An 18,618-nucleotide genomic window follows, 5' to 3' on the forward strand; every position below is an offset into this window, starting at 1 on the left:
CCGTTGCCATTGCCGGCGTTTTATTTAATTGTTTTTAGTGTTTCTTTGCCGCAGGCTAGCTGGCTGGACAGGATGGCCAGTCAGCCAGGTAGGCAGGCAGAGTGCCTAACACGGCTAGGCTAACAAACGACACTTGTTTATTTTAGGCTCCATTGGATTTCGTGCGAAACAAATTTCAAATCAATGCACAGCAGACAACAACAACAACAACAGCAGCAGCAACAACAACATCGTCTCTTGGTATAATGGCAAAATTGCCGTCGAGCCCATCTAAAAATAGCCATAAACCATTTAAGCAAACCATCCTGCAGCTACTACTCGGTACTCGTACTCGTAGTCCAGCTCATGCTCATGCTCATACACTGAGAAAAATATGCCATCCTAAAATTAGGTACGAACGTACTTGAATTTATACCGTTTCGTTCTTTAAAGTTTAAGATTGCTGTGTACTAAAAATCCTGAATTAAGTATGAATCGACTTCACATTCCTATGGCAGCTATCCGAAATAGTAGTCTGATTATATTCAAACTTTTTAAGAATATATAAGACCATGAAAAATATATAATCCGTGAGTCTCGTAAAGATACCTCCAGAAACAACTGAGTTATTTGTACTAAACTAGTTTAAGAATTGTTTGTACTTAAAATAGTTTTTTTTTCAAGATTGAAAGGAAGTTAAAAATAAGATCGTTTCGTACTAAAAACAAGTACGTTTTGGAATATTTCTTTTTCATTGTCGCACCTTAGAATCCTCAACTGGTTCTAGCTACGCAAATATGACGTTAAGATTGGATCGCCGGTAAAATCAGCAGCTATTTCGAAAGGTCGCTAACCAAGAAAATCCACAATTATTAAATCGTATTTAATTTTGGTATTTTAAATAATTTTAGTACACATACTAGTGTATGTTTTAAGATTAAAGTTAATTAATTATGACGTTTTGTACTAGAAACAAGTTCATTTTGGGTTTAGTTCAAGATTTTTGTGTACTTAAAAGTAGTTTTTAATTTTTTTAGACTCGAATTAAACCCAAAACGTACTTAAAGTATCCCAAAAAAAAATTTAATTTTGAAGATTTCAGTACGTGCAAAAACCGAACTTGAAATAAGATTTTTGTTCTCAACTTTAGAAATTCCGAACTTTGACAGATTTTGAGATCGTTTGTACTTGAAATGGAAATCTTGATTTTTTTTCTGAGTGTAGCGCTGCCTCTTATATGGCAAGGCGAGTCTTGGTCCAAGCACAATTTTATGCAGAAATAATTTGTTAATGCCAGGCTTTCGATTTTGCACCAGCTGCAAGCCAAATGGACAAAATGCTGTTGGTGCCACGTTGGTGTCTTCCAAGCTAATGCTGCTAATGCGGCTGGCAAACGTTTTTAGAATTTAACTGGTAGTTGGCATCTGACCATCTCAACAGTCTTACCATCTGACCATCTTACCATCTCACCATTTCTAGCAGTGAAAATGTGCAAATAGAAAATGCCACACGGCCATAAAATGCATTGTAAGTAAAAGGCCAAGCCAAGAAATTATCAAGTTCCGGCATCAAGCACCGTTTGCCATCCACATTTTTTTACACATGTGGTTTTATTTATTTTGTTTTTTTTGTTGTGAGTAAGCACAGATCATGCACTTTCCAGATAATATCACAAAAAAAAAAAACCAAGTTTGCTTGTAGCATGCACATTTCCCAGATTCCGCGATCATTGACAGAACCAAAAAAACACAAAACACGCAATTGTAATTTGAGAATCGACGCTGCAAATCTTTGTGGCTGATACGACAATTTGGCTAGCAAATTATGGCTAGAGAATGTCAGCAATAATTTCTGTATCTATTTTTGAATCAACCACTGCATTTTCTATTATTATATTTATTAATATTGACATGACTATGGCTTGGATCAGAGAGATCATATTCAAAATTGTACAGTTCAATGTCAATTGCATTCATTGTTTAACGAGGGCTCCACATTCAATTCAATAGAAAGGCAAAATCATTAGTTTATTAATGAACATACAAATACTTAGATAACTTTGTTATTGTTCTCCATTGCATGTACAAACTAAGCAATTAATTAAAGCGAGTTTTAATATTAATAGGAAAAATACCCTGTAATTTGGTCAGCTGTATAAACTCTACAACAAAACAAAACTTCTGCTGTTCTAAAATGACAAAATAAATTTTGAATTTTTATACTGTGCAAAATAAGAAGTTTGAAAATAAAAGATATCTTTAGTATTCAATGAGTAATATCAAAATGAACTTAATTCTTTTTTAATAGAGTACATTTATTTGCTGCATTGTTCATCGAAATTAAAGAGCTACACTGATAAAAAAAAATGTTCTAAAATCAAGATTTTGGTCTCAGAACTAAGATTTTTGGTCTAAAAAATGCGTCTAGAACATCAAATTATGAAATCAAGAGAACACTTCTTGATTTTAAGAGCATTTCAAAAAAGACCAAGTTCTTATTTTAAAAATAAATGTTCTTAAAATTTAAATTAAAAAATAAAATAAATACAAATTATTTATCATATTTATAATTTTTTTTTGTTTTTAAATTTTGATTTATTTACATTTTATTCTGTAATAGTTATTTTTTAAATGTTAAAAAAACTAATCTTATTTTAAGAACAAAATATTTAAGATGAATGTTCTTGATTTTAGAAATTGGTCTTTCTTTTTAGTGTAGGTGAACCACTAAGTCTCCAGTGGTGGTTTAAGGAATGAATTCAAACAGCAAGTATATAGTCGACAATTTATTGACATACAATTGAAAAAGATAGACCTTTAAAGTGTAACTAATTTTTAATCTACTCCTTTCTACAATACCAAATTTGTTTAGTTACGACAAATAAATGAAGGCAATAAAAATTAATCAATTATAAATTATATCGCATATATCCAAAGCAATGCGACTGATTTTGGACAAGTCCGAAGGGCGATATTTTTGTTGTGATCGCAACGCATGAATGCAGTTCGAAACTAATTATCAAGTACTGTCTACAGGCAAAGCTATATAGCATATATCTAACATTTATCGCTCAAATGAATTAATCACGTGCTGCACGTTGCAATTCGCCAACTTATATAACACAATAAAAGGCAAACGCACAGACTAATGACCAACAATTTGGACGGGAAGGCGTTACAATTCCATTGTGTGTTGGCTGCCACACAGACAATGACATCAGCCACACCCAGGCAATTTTCAGTTGGGTTGACATTAGAAGCATACAACTACAGTATTTAGAAAAAGATTATACAATTGAAAAAGGCATATTTCGAGTGCAACCGAAAGTTGTCAACAAATTGCAGTTAAGCATATCGAATTGCATATTTACAAGCCACTTTTAATGGGCTTTTAATAAACGACCTTCATGCATATAGATAATTATATATATTCATTATCTGGCGGGTGGCAAAAATTAGCTTAAACTATGCAAATGCTTAGAAGCAAACAATAAAATGAAATACTTTATGGAAAGCAACGAAAACTAAAGACGAGGTCAAGTTTCTATGTGTTTTCAGTTTCAGTTTCAGTATTGTATATTGTATATTTGAAAAGTGCACTTGAAGGATTTATGGTAGAAATAGTTTTGCTGCCAATAAACGTTGACGTCGCACCTATTCAGGCCACAATTCCAATTGTGCTAAAACCCAGTCTATCACTGTTGCTGTATCAGCGTATGCAAAAACAGTTTTATGATATGACTTTCGTTCTGTCGAGAACAACAATCAACAGGCGGGTGACTAATGAAACTGCAATTAGCAATAACAAGGTATGTGTACTTTGATTATTGCAAATACATAGCAAAACACAAAATAAAACGAAAAAAAAAAATAGAAGAAAAACCAATAATTGTTATTTCAAATAGTTGTTAATGAATGACAAACGTGCGAGTAGTTTATAATAAAACAGCTTCTGTGCATATAATCTCTGTCTCTTTCTGTTTCTCTATCACTATCTCTCTCTCTCTCTCTCTCTCTTCAATATGTCTGTCTCTTTTTATCACTCTTTTGCTTGCATTGCTCGATCTTTCGTTAGGTTTATACAGTGTTGTAATCGCGTTTAACGTCACGTCTTTATGTTATTAACCTGCCAATTATTTGACTATCAAATAAATGCACAAATCGTCTGGTACGTGGCCCAAAAGAGAGCTCCCCCCTCCCCCCTCTCCTCCTCCTGCTTCTGCTCATTATACCTTGGGGTATTTGTACCGTCTTGTATTTTATTTCTCTTACTCTTTTAACTGTTGCCATGCCCAGAAATGTTCATTAGACTTGCGTTGATGGCAAAATCAAAAACTATATAAAGCAAAGTCGTGACAATTTTTTTGACACGATGGTTTTTAATTAAGCGTTAAACAAACATTGCTCGACACATTTTCAATTTTTTCTTCAGTTTTCTGCTTTTTTAGATTTTGTGTCAAGTGTTGCAGTTTGCTTGTATTTTATTTTTGATTTATCGACAAGCTTTTGCTTTTGTTTGTCCCGTCTGGCGCTTGTCTCTCAAATTCAGTTTGGTTTTGGATTTGGGTTTTTGCTCAAGTGGATAGCACGTGAGTCCCAAGTACAAAAAGTTTGTACATTTTTTTACGTATTGATATGCAAATTTGAGCTGAACCAATTTGAAATGTTTTGGCCTTGAAGTCGACTCGAATTCAATTCAATTTGTTTGACAGCAAATTTCTGCATAATAATGTAAAAAACTCTTCAACACAGACATACCCAAATACAGGGCAGATTAGCAGTAAATAAATGTAAAGAATATAATACTTAAAAGCAGACAAAACTTGAGAAACCTTTGTTAATTGTCTTTAAACAATTGGAATAAAAATAAAATACTGGGAATATGAACTCTATTCTAAATATTTAGAGATAGGGTGATAACTAGGAGACTTAAGAAAACTGTAAATGTCTGCAGATGAATTTTAAATCTTTGAGTCCACTTTTAATTCTAATATCTTTAATTGCTATACAGTTTAAATTAAAATATTTATAAATTAGTTGCCTGAAAAATAAACTCAACATTGCAAAAACGATCTTAAAAATTTTTCTATTTCAATTTAAATTTTCTGTCTATATTTAACATACTATTTATTAAATTTTTACAGCATGTTCCCAGACTAACAATATTTGTTTTTTAGGTATATCTTGATATAAGTTTCGTATCTTAAAAGTTGTTCTATTTCAATATAAATTTTCTGTCTATATTTAACATACTTTTTATTAAATTTTTACAGCATATTCCCAAACTCACAATATTTTTATTAAGTATTTCTTGATATAAGTTTCGTATCTTAAAAGTTGTTCTATTTCAATATAAATTTTCTGTCTATATTTAACATAGTTTTTATTAAATTTTTACAGCATATTCCCAAACTCACAATATTTTTATTAAGTATTTCTTTATACTACTTTATAGAGCGTAATAAACTGACTACAAAATATAATCGCTTTTCACATTTCTGTCTGATCATTTTATATATTTTTTTTTTTGCTATTCCTAAAGGACGCTTTGCTCAGTTTTCAACAATATTTCATTTTAATATTGCAAATTACTGAATGAAATGAAACGAAATCAAATCACAAGAGTCTATTAAAAATAACCACAATATAGTCGTAGTACGGATTGGAGGTGGACATAAACTCTAATCATAAATTAATGAATACAAATTGAGTGTTGTTTTTTTTTTTGTTTATAGAGCTAAAACTTACGATTTTTCATTTAAAAATTCACCACGCGTAAATTCCGAAAGTCGACGCGATTTGCCTTTTTTGCCCGTTGTTGTCGTTGTCGTTGATGTTGCTGCTGTTGTTGCTGTTGTAGGTTTGGTGTTAGACTTGACTATTGGTGTGGCCGCCGCATCGCAACCGGCAACGGCAGCTATTAAATTAACGCACGTATGTGAACAGGCGGCGGGCAGCGAGCGGCTTTTCTCAATGACAGACAATGCATTGGCGGCAACAGCAGCAGCAACTGTTGTCGCGGGTGTTGGTGTTGGGCAAGTGCAATGGCTGCTTGGCCGTGCGAGGGGCTCCTCTAGAGCTTGGCAGGTGCATTTGAGAATCGTTTGATTGGACCAACGACGCTGTGGTTGCTTTGGTGCCAAACAATTGTCCAGCGAATGCTTTTTCATCAACGGCGGCAGCAATTGTTGCTGCTGCTGAGATTGCTGTTGCTGCTGCTGCAGGCATTTGTGTTGCTTGAGACTGCGACGTGGACGCGGCGGGGAGGGTGTTGTTGGTGGCGATATGGCCACTGACATGGAGATGGCATCCAATGAATTGGATTTCATCAATGCCAGATGCTGAGAATCGGCATCGCTGCTCGAATTGCTGCTGGTGCTGCCCTCGCGTCGCTGCTGGGCAATAATGCGTGTGTACAGCTCCTCCGAGTCGAGTGGCAACAACAGATTGCTGACACCAACACGTCGCTTGGCCTGGCTGCGTTTTGGCTGATGTTGTTGTTGTTGTCCCTGTTCATTGTTGCTGGCTGTCTCCTGTGTTGCATTATGGCTGTTTTGGCTAGATTTACTGTAGCTCAGCATATTGGACAAGCGACGCATTTTGCTGCACTTGCTCGCCTGCTCCACAGCAGCAACAGTTGCTGGTGCAGGTGCAACAGCAGCAGCAACAGCAAGCGAAGCATTCAACATGTTGTCAGCGTTAATCTGTTGCTCATCCACATGGCTGACCACAAAACGTGTTGTTGCTGTTGTTGCTGCTGATATTGCTGTTGTTGCAACTGGTTTGCAATCGTTGATTGCCTCCTCGCCGGCATCCAATTTCTCTCCTTGCAGGATGTCATAAATTGTGCCATATTTGTGCGTGACATGTGTGCCCAAATTTGCTGTTGTTGTTGCTGATGTTGCTGTTGTTGCATCCTGTTGTGTTTGTTGCTGTTGCTTTGCCTGTTCTTGCTGCTTTTGACGTTCCCTTTCACGCTTTTGCTGTTGCTTTTGTATTATATCATAAATCACATCGTTTGATTTATGCATTTGTACAGACGTTGTTGTTGTTGTTGTTGCTGCTGTTGTGTCGCGTTCTAAAATTGAGCTAAGACTTTTGCGCTGCCATTTGTCATTGCTGCCGCTGGTCAAAGAGTTGCTGCTCTGCGATGTTGTTGAGGATTTGCGATGCAATATCTCATAGATGGTGCCATAGGTCATATATTTGTCATACTTTTGATATGTCAACTGATAGATATCGTTCTTGCGCTGTATGATGTCATAGATGGTGCCATAGACCAGCTTATCATAGATCTTAAAATTGCGCTTATAGCTGGCACTTGAGCTGGAGCTGGCACCGCAGCAACTGTTGTTCCTGCCAGCCAATTTGGCATAAGCCTGCAACTGTTGTTGTTGCTGCTGCTGTTGTTGCTGCTCCATTTCGGCTTTGCTCGTGTCCAATTCAAGCTCAGTCTTTTGCTCTTTCGTCGAGTTGCGACGCGGCAAAAAGTAGGAGGCAAAACTTTTGCGCTGTCGCGAATTCTGACGTTTAAGTGGCGATGTTGTTGCTGTTGTCGCTGTTGTTGCTGTGGGTGTGTCCAGCTGACATTCCATGACTGGATGCTCCACACTCCCAAGAGCGCCGCCATCAATTTCGCGCACCAATCGCTTAAACTCCTCATACGATGTGCGTCGCTTGTGCGCCTTTTCCCGCTGCTCCTTGGCCGCCAATTGATGATCGAGTATTTGCGATAGAAAATCGGAATTCTTGCGCATTGCTTCTGTGGTGGTAATGTTGTTATTGTTGTTGTTGTTGCTGACGGCATTGGCAAAAGTTGTTGTTGCTGCTGTTGTTGTTAGATCGTCGCCGGTATCCATTTCATCTGTTGTTGTCGCTGCAAACTCGTTTGCGCAATCCGGTTTGATATTGTTGCTGTCATTGTTGTTGTTGTTGTTGTTGCTGCCTGTGCTTGTGGTTTCTTGTTCTGATATTGAGGCGAGCGTTGTCATCACAGTGTTATTGCTGTTGTTTGTAGTTGTTGTTGCGTCATCTGCCGCCAGCAATGGCAACGCTGCTGCTGCTGTTGCTGCCACCTCAACAACAACTGCTGCTGCTGTTGCTCCCACATGTTGCTGCTGCTCCTGCAATGTGCCACAACGTCGTCGCGTCAAACGAGTTGCTGCCGCTTCCGTTTGTGTTGCTTCGGCAAACATGGCCTTAAACTCTTCATAGGATTTGCGACGATTTCGCGACTGCGTCAAACATTCCTTATAGTTGCGTCTGGCAATCTTCTCGCCAGTCGTTGTTGTTGTCGTTGTTGCTGTTGCTGCTGCTGCCGCCGCTGCCAAGGCATCCAATTTGTGCTGCATTTCCATAAAACCCGAGTCCATGGAACTGATTGTGCAGGTGGAATCAAAGCTTGTCTTGCGACTGGAATTATTGCTGCCCGGCGAATTGGGCTTGGGCGGTGTGGGGGGCGGGGTGGCCAGCAGCGATATTAAATTGCAATTCTCACTTACATCATTTGGAGCACACAGTAAATCCAAATGATTATCACAGTTGTTACTAGCTGTTGTTGTTGCTGTTGTTGTTGTGTTTATGGCTAAGCTGGCATTTGGTTGATTATTAACATCATTATCATTCTCATCATCATCAAAGCTGATAAGATCCTCAACAGTTGCTGCTGTTGTTGTTGGTTCTTCAGGCACCGCAGCTAACATGTCGTTGTTGTTAGTGTTGTTGCTGCTGTTGGCGCTTGTTGTTGTTTCAGTCTTTTCAACGTTCGCGTCACGCTTTTTACTCACAATCGCATAGATCGGCAGCGTTGATGATGTTGACAGTGCCGCTGTCACCGACAAACTGGCCGACTCAATGCTAAAGCTCGCTGTAGTCGCTGTCGTTGACGTGGTTGTTGTTGTCGCTGTTGCTGTTGCTGTTGTTGTTGCTGGCGGGGGCAGCGCTGTAGTACACGCGCCACTGAGTGGATTGTGACTGCTGCGATTATGAAAGATTTTCACACTGTGCATGGGTAATTTGCTGTGATGATGATGACGATTGTTGCTGACGCGATTACGTGCAATTCCCATTGATACAGTGGCATGCTGCTTGTGACGTTGCCGCTGCTGTTGCTGGCGTCTGGCATATTTGCTGGCTATGTTGCTAACAGGATCATCGCTGCTTATAACGGGTTCATTGACCTGTTGCTGTGGCTCATTGTTGCTGTTGCTGCTGTTGTTGCAATGTCGCAGAAAGCGTTGCAAGCGTCGATTGGCGCTGGCACAAGTGCCGCCATGTCCAGCACGCTGTTCATTCATGCACTTGGCACAGCACAGAAACTCATAAAGTATCTCACTATCCGCTTGTTCCTCCTCCTCATCCGCCTGCCGATTGCTCTCAGCCTCCTCCACATCAGCCAGTGAGCTGGGCGGCGTAAATGTTGAATATTTGGGCTCCAAAAGGAATTCCAATTGTGCTGCTGCAGCGGCAATTGCTGCTGGCGTGCAGGAATTGCTTGTTGCTGTTGTCGCTGCTGCTGTTGTTGTCGCTGTTGTTGCTGTCGTTGCTGCTGCTGTTGTTGCTGCCTTGTTGTTGCTCACCGGCATTAATATATATGTGTTCTTGGTACTTTTGTTGCTGTTATCCAAATGCGCATCATTTTTGACCGTCTCCTTGCCAGCATTGGCCAGTATCGAACTCTCAATGCTTAATCCGCTGTCCAGCAGCATAAATGTGCCATCCGAGGGCAGTATGAGACGTCCCTCGGCCGCTGCATTGACCAGTTCACGCAATGCATTTACCTGCTTCTCAGTCACATTACCCTGCAGCTGAATTCCATGCAGGGCAAAGGCGGTCGGCTTATTGTTCACCGAATTGGGATCGGTGCACCACACCACTGGCATGGTGGTCATCTTGGTTTACACGCTACACCACAGGTCAATGTTCTCCCTTTTTTTGTTAAGAGATTCTTTTCGCTTATTATATATGTTCTTTTTCTTCTTTTCCCTCTTTAAGTTTATCTTCGTTTGCTTCTATTAATCGCCAATTGTCTCTCGGCCTGGAGAGACGATAAGCGAACGGGCAACAAAAACTGTTAGAAGAGAACATAAAGCATTTCAGTATTTGAAATCATTTTTTTTTTTTACTCTGGCGCTGGAATTGAACTTTTTTTATACATTTTCTTTAACTGTTTCGTGTGCTTTTATTTGTATTATTTTTTTTAAAACTCATTTTGTTTAAAATCTAAAGTACTACCAATTATTCTAAAAAAAAACATATGTTAAAATTAAAATTGCCCTAATAAAAAATCCTAGAATGAGTTTACATCAACAAAAAGTTAAAAATTATTTTTAATTCGTTTCAAAATTATTAGCTATAGCTCATGCTCAATATACCCGCCGCTGTAGTGCAGGGTATTTTCGAGTAAGCAGCTTAATTGCAAAGTGCAGGGCTAATCTGTTGATTTATTGGCTCATTTTCTGGCTCAAAAAACTGGCGATAAGTCAAGCAAACGAGTAGTTAATGCAATTCACACGTGCCGAAATCTCTTAAATCTGTTTCGATTTCATTTGACATTATTTTGATGGTTTTTGCAACATTTCTGTCTAAATTGTTTTTTTTTTCCCATTTTCATTTTACACCCGCTGTAAATACAATTCAATTCCTACATGGCGACAACCTTGATTTGTTCAATCAACAACAACAAAAAGATATAAAAAAAAAAACAATTGCAGTGAATGCAAAAATACATTTCACAGCGTACAATAAAAATACATTTTTTTTTTCTCTGTATTTTGTTTTTCTCAGTTTTTTTTTGGCGTAAACTTAAAACAAAATTCAAATGATTCGATCGTGTGCACGCCATTCAAAATGATGGCACTATGTCCAATTTTGAATGTTTTATGGGATTTGCATGTGATGGAATTGGGAGTGCTATTAAATGAGTCGGTGTTTTGTTTTTTTATACTGGGAATAAAAAAGTGCAATATTCATGCAAATAGAATTTTAAGAAAATTGAGTCACAGAGCACAGTTTGAAATTGTCAAATAACATTTGAAAACGCAACAGCTAATGTAAGATAACATAAATGTTATGAAAATGTTAGCAAATAACACAAAAGCTGCTATTAAACGCTGTTCCATGATACTAAGCAAATATAATGTTAATCCCCAGCATATTCATCATATATTTTGGGAATTTTTTCTTTGTTCGCTTAAGAAGTTTTTATTGAATTATTATTTTTTTTTAAATAAATGATATATAGTGCTCATTTTGGGCAAAAAAAAAGCGTTCTTTATTCTAAACGCCTCAGGGAACTGTTCTTCAGCAAAGCTTTCTGAGTATTTGCAGATTATAAAGCTTGAAAGACCTTCAACGTGATTTGGCAAATTGGTTCCTAAGAATTGAATTCTTTAGAAAATGAGTTCATCAAAATGTATAATTGAATAATATTCATATTGCAATAAATCGAATTGTTAGTTTCGGCAATTAGTTAAGATAAAAGTGAACCACAGAATGGAGGGGGCAAATTAAAAATGAAGGGAGTTTAATGGTGCCAGTTGAAAGATGTCACAGACTCATGGAGAGTCTTGTTTGTCTGATTGTTGTTGTTGATTTCGAACAACTTGACGTATGCTGAAGTATCAGCTGGGCAAACAAGTTTTAAGAGTGAGTTTGTGATTCTTGTCGGAGATTTATGAGTGACAATTTATGGTGAATATATATATACTCGTATATTTATTAAATTTTTTGTTAATTGCACGATTTGAGCAGATTGAGGGCAGTTTGAGCTTGAAATTATTGGTAACAATTATGACAGAGGCGCAACGTTAATTCGGCCAATAACCAGATAGCTATGGTCAAGTGAAATAAGCCAACAACAAGCCAACTTTGAAGGTGGCTTCATTAGCTGACCATTGAACTTTTTATGCCATGTAAGTGCATAAGAGTGAGTACGCACATATGCATATATGAGTGTGTGTATGTAAATAAGTGTATGTGACTTCAAGGCTGCATTGCCGCAAATGGAAATGGAAACAACTTGGACTTGGCAGCAGTCGCAGAGCAGTTCAAGTTTACGGTGACTGACTGACTGACTGACTAACTGACAACTTGCCGACAAAGCAAACAAACAAACGTGGGGAGGGGGGAACAAGGCAATGATAGACTGGGCAGGAGAGAGCTGAAGCGAGGGGATTGTCAACCACTTGAGACAAAGCGAATTTACAGAGAGCAAAGAGAGAACCCACAGGAAGCTAAGCAATACATGCATTGAAGTGGACATCCTGGAGACAGACTGGAGACAAATGGCTTTAGCTTTACATCTATCCATCTTCTTCTTCTTCTATATTTTTTCATTGCCAACATCTGCACAGACAATACAGAACGGAGGCTGGTCATAAAAAAAAAACAACAACAACTGAGCGACACAATATTACCAACATCAGCATCAGCAAATGTCAATGTCAGGCCATAAAGAAACCGAAAACAGCAAACAATATTAAGAAAATAAAATATAAAATACGAGTAATAAAAAATTAAATAAACAGAAACTGCATCAAGGCGTCACATTTATTTTTTTGCTTTTTTATTTAATAATTTAAGAGTCAACTGGAATTTATTATCAGCCAATTGATAAGCGCAAAGTTATGAGTCATTTGGTGTTTAACAAAGATCGCTAAAATCAAAGTCCAACTTTAAATGGCAAGATCAACTACAGATCAATCACAACAAATCGTTTTTACACTTCCAACGCAGCTGGAAAAACCCTGTTATTACTCATACAACAGATTACATGAATGCATAGTAAAAATGATTAAATAATTTGATGAAATTAATTGTAAAAGTTCTACTTCATTGTGGATTATCCAATTCGAAAGCGATATTTCATTCCGTTAAGTCCATTAGTCATGTTTCTGGTACATCTTGATCTTATGATCATTAAAATGATTAATATTCTGATCCCTTTTCAAAGTTATTCAATTTTTAGCCATTCTAAAAGCTGCACTTCATTAGCATAAACAGCCATCAGTTAAGACATATTCAAGCATGAAAGTTGTTTCAATTAAATGTGAAAATACCAGGGAACAATAACGGAATCGTTAACCGAACCTAACCAACTTCCAACTGTCATAACTTGATCAAAACTGAACAGATTTTCAAGCGGAATGTCATTTTGATCATGGTTTGGCCTCTAAATACATTCTGCATTTAAATTTTTTGCATTTAGAAAATTTAATTATTTTCGACCAAGATTCGATTTTAATGGTAAGGGTCCCCCCTTTGAAATTTTGAAAATTCAAAATTTTAAATCTCAAGTTTTCACTTTAAATCAACTCCTTATATCGTATTTAGTATAAAACAACACTTTAAACTTGATTCTGAGAACTTTCATTTTCTTGTAAAAAATCATGGCAAATTGGACAAAAATTTTGACTTGTAAAGTTACCAGATCCAAAGGCTGACCAACTTCAAACTGTCATAACTTCATCAAAAATCAGCCGATTTTCAAGCGGAATGTCATTTTGATCATCATTTGACATCTACATTTATTCTGCATTCAAATTTGTATCATCTAGAAAATTTGATATTTTTGGATTCTAAGCTATCTATCATCCAATTTTCCATACATGTCATTTTTGTCATTTTTTCAAAAATTTTGATCTTTCATAACTTTGCTAAAACTTAACCGATTTTCAAGCGGAATACCATTTTGATTATAAATTGGCTTCTAAATTTATTCTGCATTCAAATTTTATTAATTTTAATTAAATAATTTTTTTCTATGGTTGACAAATAAAATATTTAATCTAAAGTATTAACTTTTACTTAACTTCGTATGTCATAGTTAGTATAAAACAACACTTAAACAACTTAAAATATTTCAAAATTGATTTGTTGAACCGAAAGGATAAAACTGAAATAAAACCTTTTACCGAAATAGTTGTTTCGGGACGTACCGGAACAAAAACCCGGAATCTATATTTGTTTATGTTTTATTCTCTGAAAAATACATTTATTATTGCTTTTCAAATCAGGCAAAGATGAGATAAATTGGGATAATTATGATTTATGAAGTTAATGCATTTGTATATCAGTTTAGAATACTTTCAATGAAATATATCGATAACAGAGCATCAATTTCGCTTATTTTGTTTCCAATTTGAGAAACAGCGAATGAGAAAATATCAATAACTAATGATCAAAGGTATGCATATTATTCAAATTATCTATATATATACATATATATATATATATATACATGCTGTTGTCACGAGTTTAGCCATTTAAATTTTTGGCTTCTGTTTTATTTAGAACAACAGAGAATGAGAAATAATTGATAACTAATGAAATTGTGATATATGTATGTGTATACAAATTACTCGATTTAGGAGTGTATATATTTAATACATTTAGAAAACAAAACAGCTGCGGCATTATATTATTATTAAGCACGCACAAACCTGTCAAACCAGATCCCAGACGAAAGTCTGTGTGCCGCGATAAGACAAAGTGTGTACATATTTCTTTTATATATTTATTAGCTGGATTTGATGACAAGAACAAGTCAAACGCTGTTTTTTTCATTCCCTATTTTTTTTATATGAGAACTCGTAGGAATGCACTTTGGGTACAATAAATGTGCATACCGTTAGCAGAAGGCAACAATGAAAATGAAAAGTAAAAAACAAATTAATACACAAAAAAGCACGATTTGGAAGGCTATACACAGTTAAGTTAATCATTCGCGTTGTGAGTATGCAAAATGTCCGTTAATAGATGTTCACTAAACAATTTGTTTCTAGGTTTTCATGTTCATTTTCGATTTGTTGCATTGACAATGGCTAAATGGCTATTGGAATGCCAAAAGCTTTGGCATTAGAACCAACAAGGTTAATTCAGAAGGCCTTAAGGGTCTCCCCCTTTCCCCCTTTCCAACGCTCAATAAGAGCGACACTCGCAACTCCACAGTGTCTCTGAGACAGTCTTCGGGTCTTGAGACTGACCTATGCTAACCGAATCCAAAATTCGTTACAAAACCATTGAGTCCAGTGTGTGGGTGTTGGGGGACTTAAAGCGCGTGCCAAGAAAACTGAACAAGACCAACATAATAGCCACTATAATGAGCCAGGCCAACGAGTGGAGCCTATTGTTGCTGTAGTTGTTGTTGTTTTTGTGATTTGTTGCTGCCGCTCAAAGGTAACAATTGCACTCAAAAGTACTACGACCCAATTTGAACCGGTTTGTTTTTTTGGTTTTGGTTTTTTTTTGTTTCTTGTTTCTTCTTTGGCCTTTTTGCTCATTGTCTTGTGTGAGCCAAGTCAAATGCCGTTTGTTGTTGGTTGGCAACATTGTTGCCAATCATTTGTTGCTAAGCAAATTATGAAACCAAACAACGAGCAACGAACTGCAAAACATAAATCGTTGCCACTAAAAACACAACGCCCCTGACACGCCCCATTCAAATCAATATCAATCAACAAATTTCCAGATACATTCGAACTAAACTTTAAGTTACTGGTACACATATATACTTTCTCTACTGTATTTGACTTTGTACCAACATCAAGTTGAAGTCCATTTATGTGCAAATTAATATAAAGCTTAAGGTTTAAAAATAATAAAAAAAAAAATACGCGTTGGCAAAAACTGTTCACAAAAAACATAGGCAAAAACCGAAATGAGCTTGGCTTTGATTTGGGTCATTGCACAATGGTAACGAGAGCGTCGACTAAATTTAGTAGCACCAAATAACTTAAACCGTGCGAGACGAGTTCAGCAGCCCCGAAACCGAGCTATGATGATGCTGCTGTGTGCACACCCAAAAACCAAATATAAATACATTTTTTGGTAGAGAAACAAAAAGCATCAACAGCAGACACTGACGACCATTTTGGGCAGACTCGGATGTAATTATTGCAAATGGCTTGGAAACCGTTTCAGCTAGCTTTTAAAAAGATGAAAAAACAAAGGAGACCAAAAGAAAAAAAAAACGAAAGCTACACAAAACTGAAGCCTAAAGTATGGAATAAAAGTGAAGCTCCTTCGACAACCAGTTTGAATAGTGTTGAAGCATGAAATACCCCAAAAAATAAAAAAGATAAAGAAGAGGAAAAAATATATATATTTATTGGTATTGAATTCCAAGAAAAAAGCGTCATTGTGGGAAATTTCCACGACGCATAAAACCAATGAAGCAGCGCCAACAACTTCCTCAAAAAACACATTTTCTATAACTTGGAAACCTTGTCTCTAAAGCTTCAGTTATAAGTTATAAGTGTCAAAAGTTGACTTTAACCTAGAATGTTTTTACCACTTAATATTGCTTAGTCAGAGCAATTGTTTTTATTTTTTACAGAACTTATTTAAAGTGTATATTGTATAAATTGATTGTAACTGAACTGAAATAATAACTTCTTGTTCGATTTAAAATGAAAGCAAGACAAAACAACAGCTTTTGTTTTGTCAACATAATAATGGCTGAAAAACTCATATGCATTAAATTAAACGCTGTTAACAGATAAAACTGCTACAAAATGTCAACAGCCAACAAAACAATTGAACTGTTTTTCCCCCTTTGTGTTTTTTTGTATTTTTTGTATCTTTTCAAGTCTTAAGTCTGCGCCCTTTGAGTTAAAAGCAATTTTCATTTGTTTTCAAGTAAAATATATGTATTTAGATATGGCGTGTATGTGCATATGTATCTGTATCTTTATCGTTTTTGCTGACGTTCAGTCGACGACGACGACTGACTGACGAACGCATGAGTCATGGACAGGAAATTTACGGTCCAAAGAGAAGAGACAACAACAGCAACAACAACAAAAGAGCTGCCACACGCCACAACTGTGAAGCAAAGTAGCTAAGAAAACAACAATAAAAGACTGTAGAAGGAGTTTGAGAACAAGCAGCAAAATCTGAATTGAACTTTTGATAAAAGCGCGACTAGAATATTACTAAATATAATGAAATTTTTTTATTTTTATGCGCAGAAATGCAAAAAACAAAATTTTTTACATATTTTTATTTCGGCATTGCTTTTCAATAAAAATCAGCGTAGAAATTAAGAGTAAGAGAACATAATGTTTATTTCCACTTAAATCATAAACTTAAGAATGTTGTATGTAATTGCCATAATTGCATATTACTCGCATAGTGGCAGCAAAAGTATTGTCATATGTCTGTTGAATTGCGATAGTAGAAAACGCGCTTAAATTACGTTCAAGAATTATAACGGGTCTGCTTTAAAGCAACAACATGTGGATTGAAACTTGTGGAACCCGCTACGAATTATACTATATATATTCATATATATTTTTTTATGTACACTGTACAATATGTGCAAAATAATGCAATTTGTTCAAGTCACGTAAGTTCAAATTGATATGGTTGCAGGTTGCAGCAAAAAAAGTATGAAACTAAACCAATTCGTAAAGTACAGAGCTAACTAAAGTTAAGCTTATAATAATAAGTAAGAGAGACCATGTGCCAAGTGGCAAACTGGCAACTGGCAACTGCCATTAACTAAATATTTATATCGCCAGTTTAAGTTTTCTTTTTTGCAGGCACACTCACCGCTTCCAATCACAGACAGAGACAGAGCAAGTTAAAAACAGAGACAGAAACAGAGACAGACTGAACGACTGAACGACTACCGAGTGTAAAGTGTTATTGAAGTGGTTAAAAATTCGCATTTTAGCACATAGTCAACGATAAGCAGAGTTCTGTTTTGGTTCACTTAACGAGGATGTTAATGAGACACAGACACAGCAACACAAAGTATTGTTAACAAATGTTATGTAAAAGATACAACAAGAGCATTTCAAATATATATATTCTTGACAAACAATCTCAACGGTAAATATTTTGTTCTTACGAAACTGCCATTCATTAATATTCTGACAGCAAACATATAAAAAATAGTTATACAGATATCTATAGGTAAGTGCTCCTATATACCTATGTATTTCATATATACAACTTAAAAGCACAGCACGAAACAGCAAAGAAAATAGAAAGTTCTGCGCCAGCGCGCAACTTGACAAAAGAGGCAAACAGATAACAACAACAACAGTAATAATAATAATAACACTAACAACAAATATAAGCATATTGTGTTGCACATTTGCTGTTGCTGTTGTTGCTGCTGTTGTTAACTGTTTGCTGTCTACTTTTAGCCACAAGTTCGCTGGGTACCTTTTGTCGTAGTATGTTGCAGCAACATGTAGCTAAACTATTAAATGTTGCTGATACGCTTGATGCCGCTCCATATTACATTGTAAGTGCACATTATATACACACACACACGCACACACACACACACACACAACACTTAACAGAGCTGCAGCAATTGTGTTGAACAAAGAAAACAGTCGCTGCTAAAAGTATGCCAACATGCCGCGCACGCGTGCAACAAGTTTATATATATATAAAAACGATATATTTGTATATATATATATATTTGTATTTCGATCTTTTGTCGTTTGTTTGTTGGCTTCGCTTGTTGCTTGTTTGTTGCCAGGCTCAAACGGAAACACACATAATATATATAAACACACACACGCACGCACGTTTAAAATATTTTCTTATAAAATTGTATTGCATTCGATAAGTATTTGATTTCCTATATATACGTTAAGCTATATTGAATTTATATATCGAC

General features: G+C 36.1%; 1 protein-coding gene across 5 annotated transcripts in view; it reads right to left on the reverse strand.

Annotated features, from left to right (window-relative positions):
- LOC117785826 (tyrosine-protein kinase Src42A) overlaps window positions 1-18,618 on the reverse strand; it is a 49,886-nt gene that overhangs the window by 14,770 nt on the left and 16,498 nt on the right. For 2 of the 5 annotated variants that reach the window (XM_034624071.1, XM_034624070.1), the window contains exon 1: window positions 5,727-10,137. The exons of 2 other annotated variants lie outside the window; for them this stretch is intronic. In XM_034624071.1, coding sequence (XP_034479962.1) covers window positions 5,727-9,868 — 4,142 coding nt within the window. In that variant the 5' untranslated portion in view covers window positions 9,869-10,137. Of the gene's footprint in view, window positions 1-5,726; window positions 10,144-18,618 lie in introns of those variants that run through there. One more of the 5 variants, XM_034624072.1, reaches the window with a different exon arrangement.

Source organism: Drosophila innubila (assembly GCF_004354385.1).
Source record: "Drosophila innubila isolate TH190305 chromosome 2R unlocalized genomic scaffold, UK_Dinn_1.0 1_C_2R, whole genome shotgun sequence".
Lineage (NCBI taxonomy): Eukaryota > Metazoa > Arthropoda > Insecta > Diptera > Drosophilidae > Drosophila > Drosophila innubila.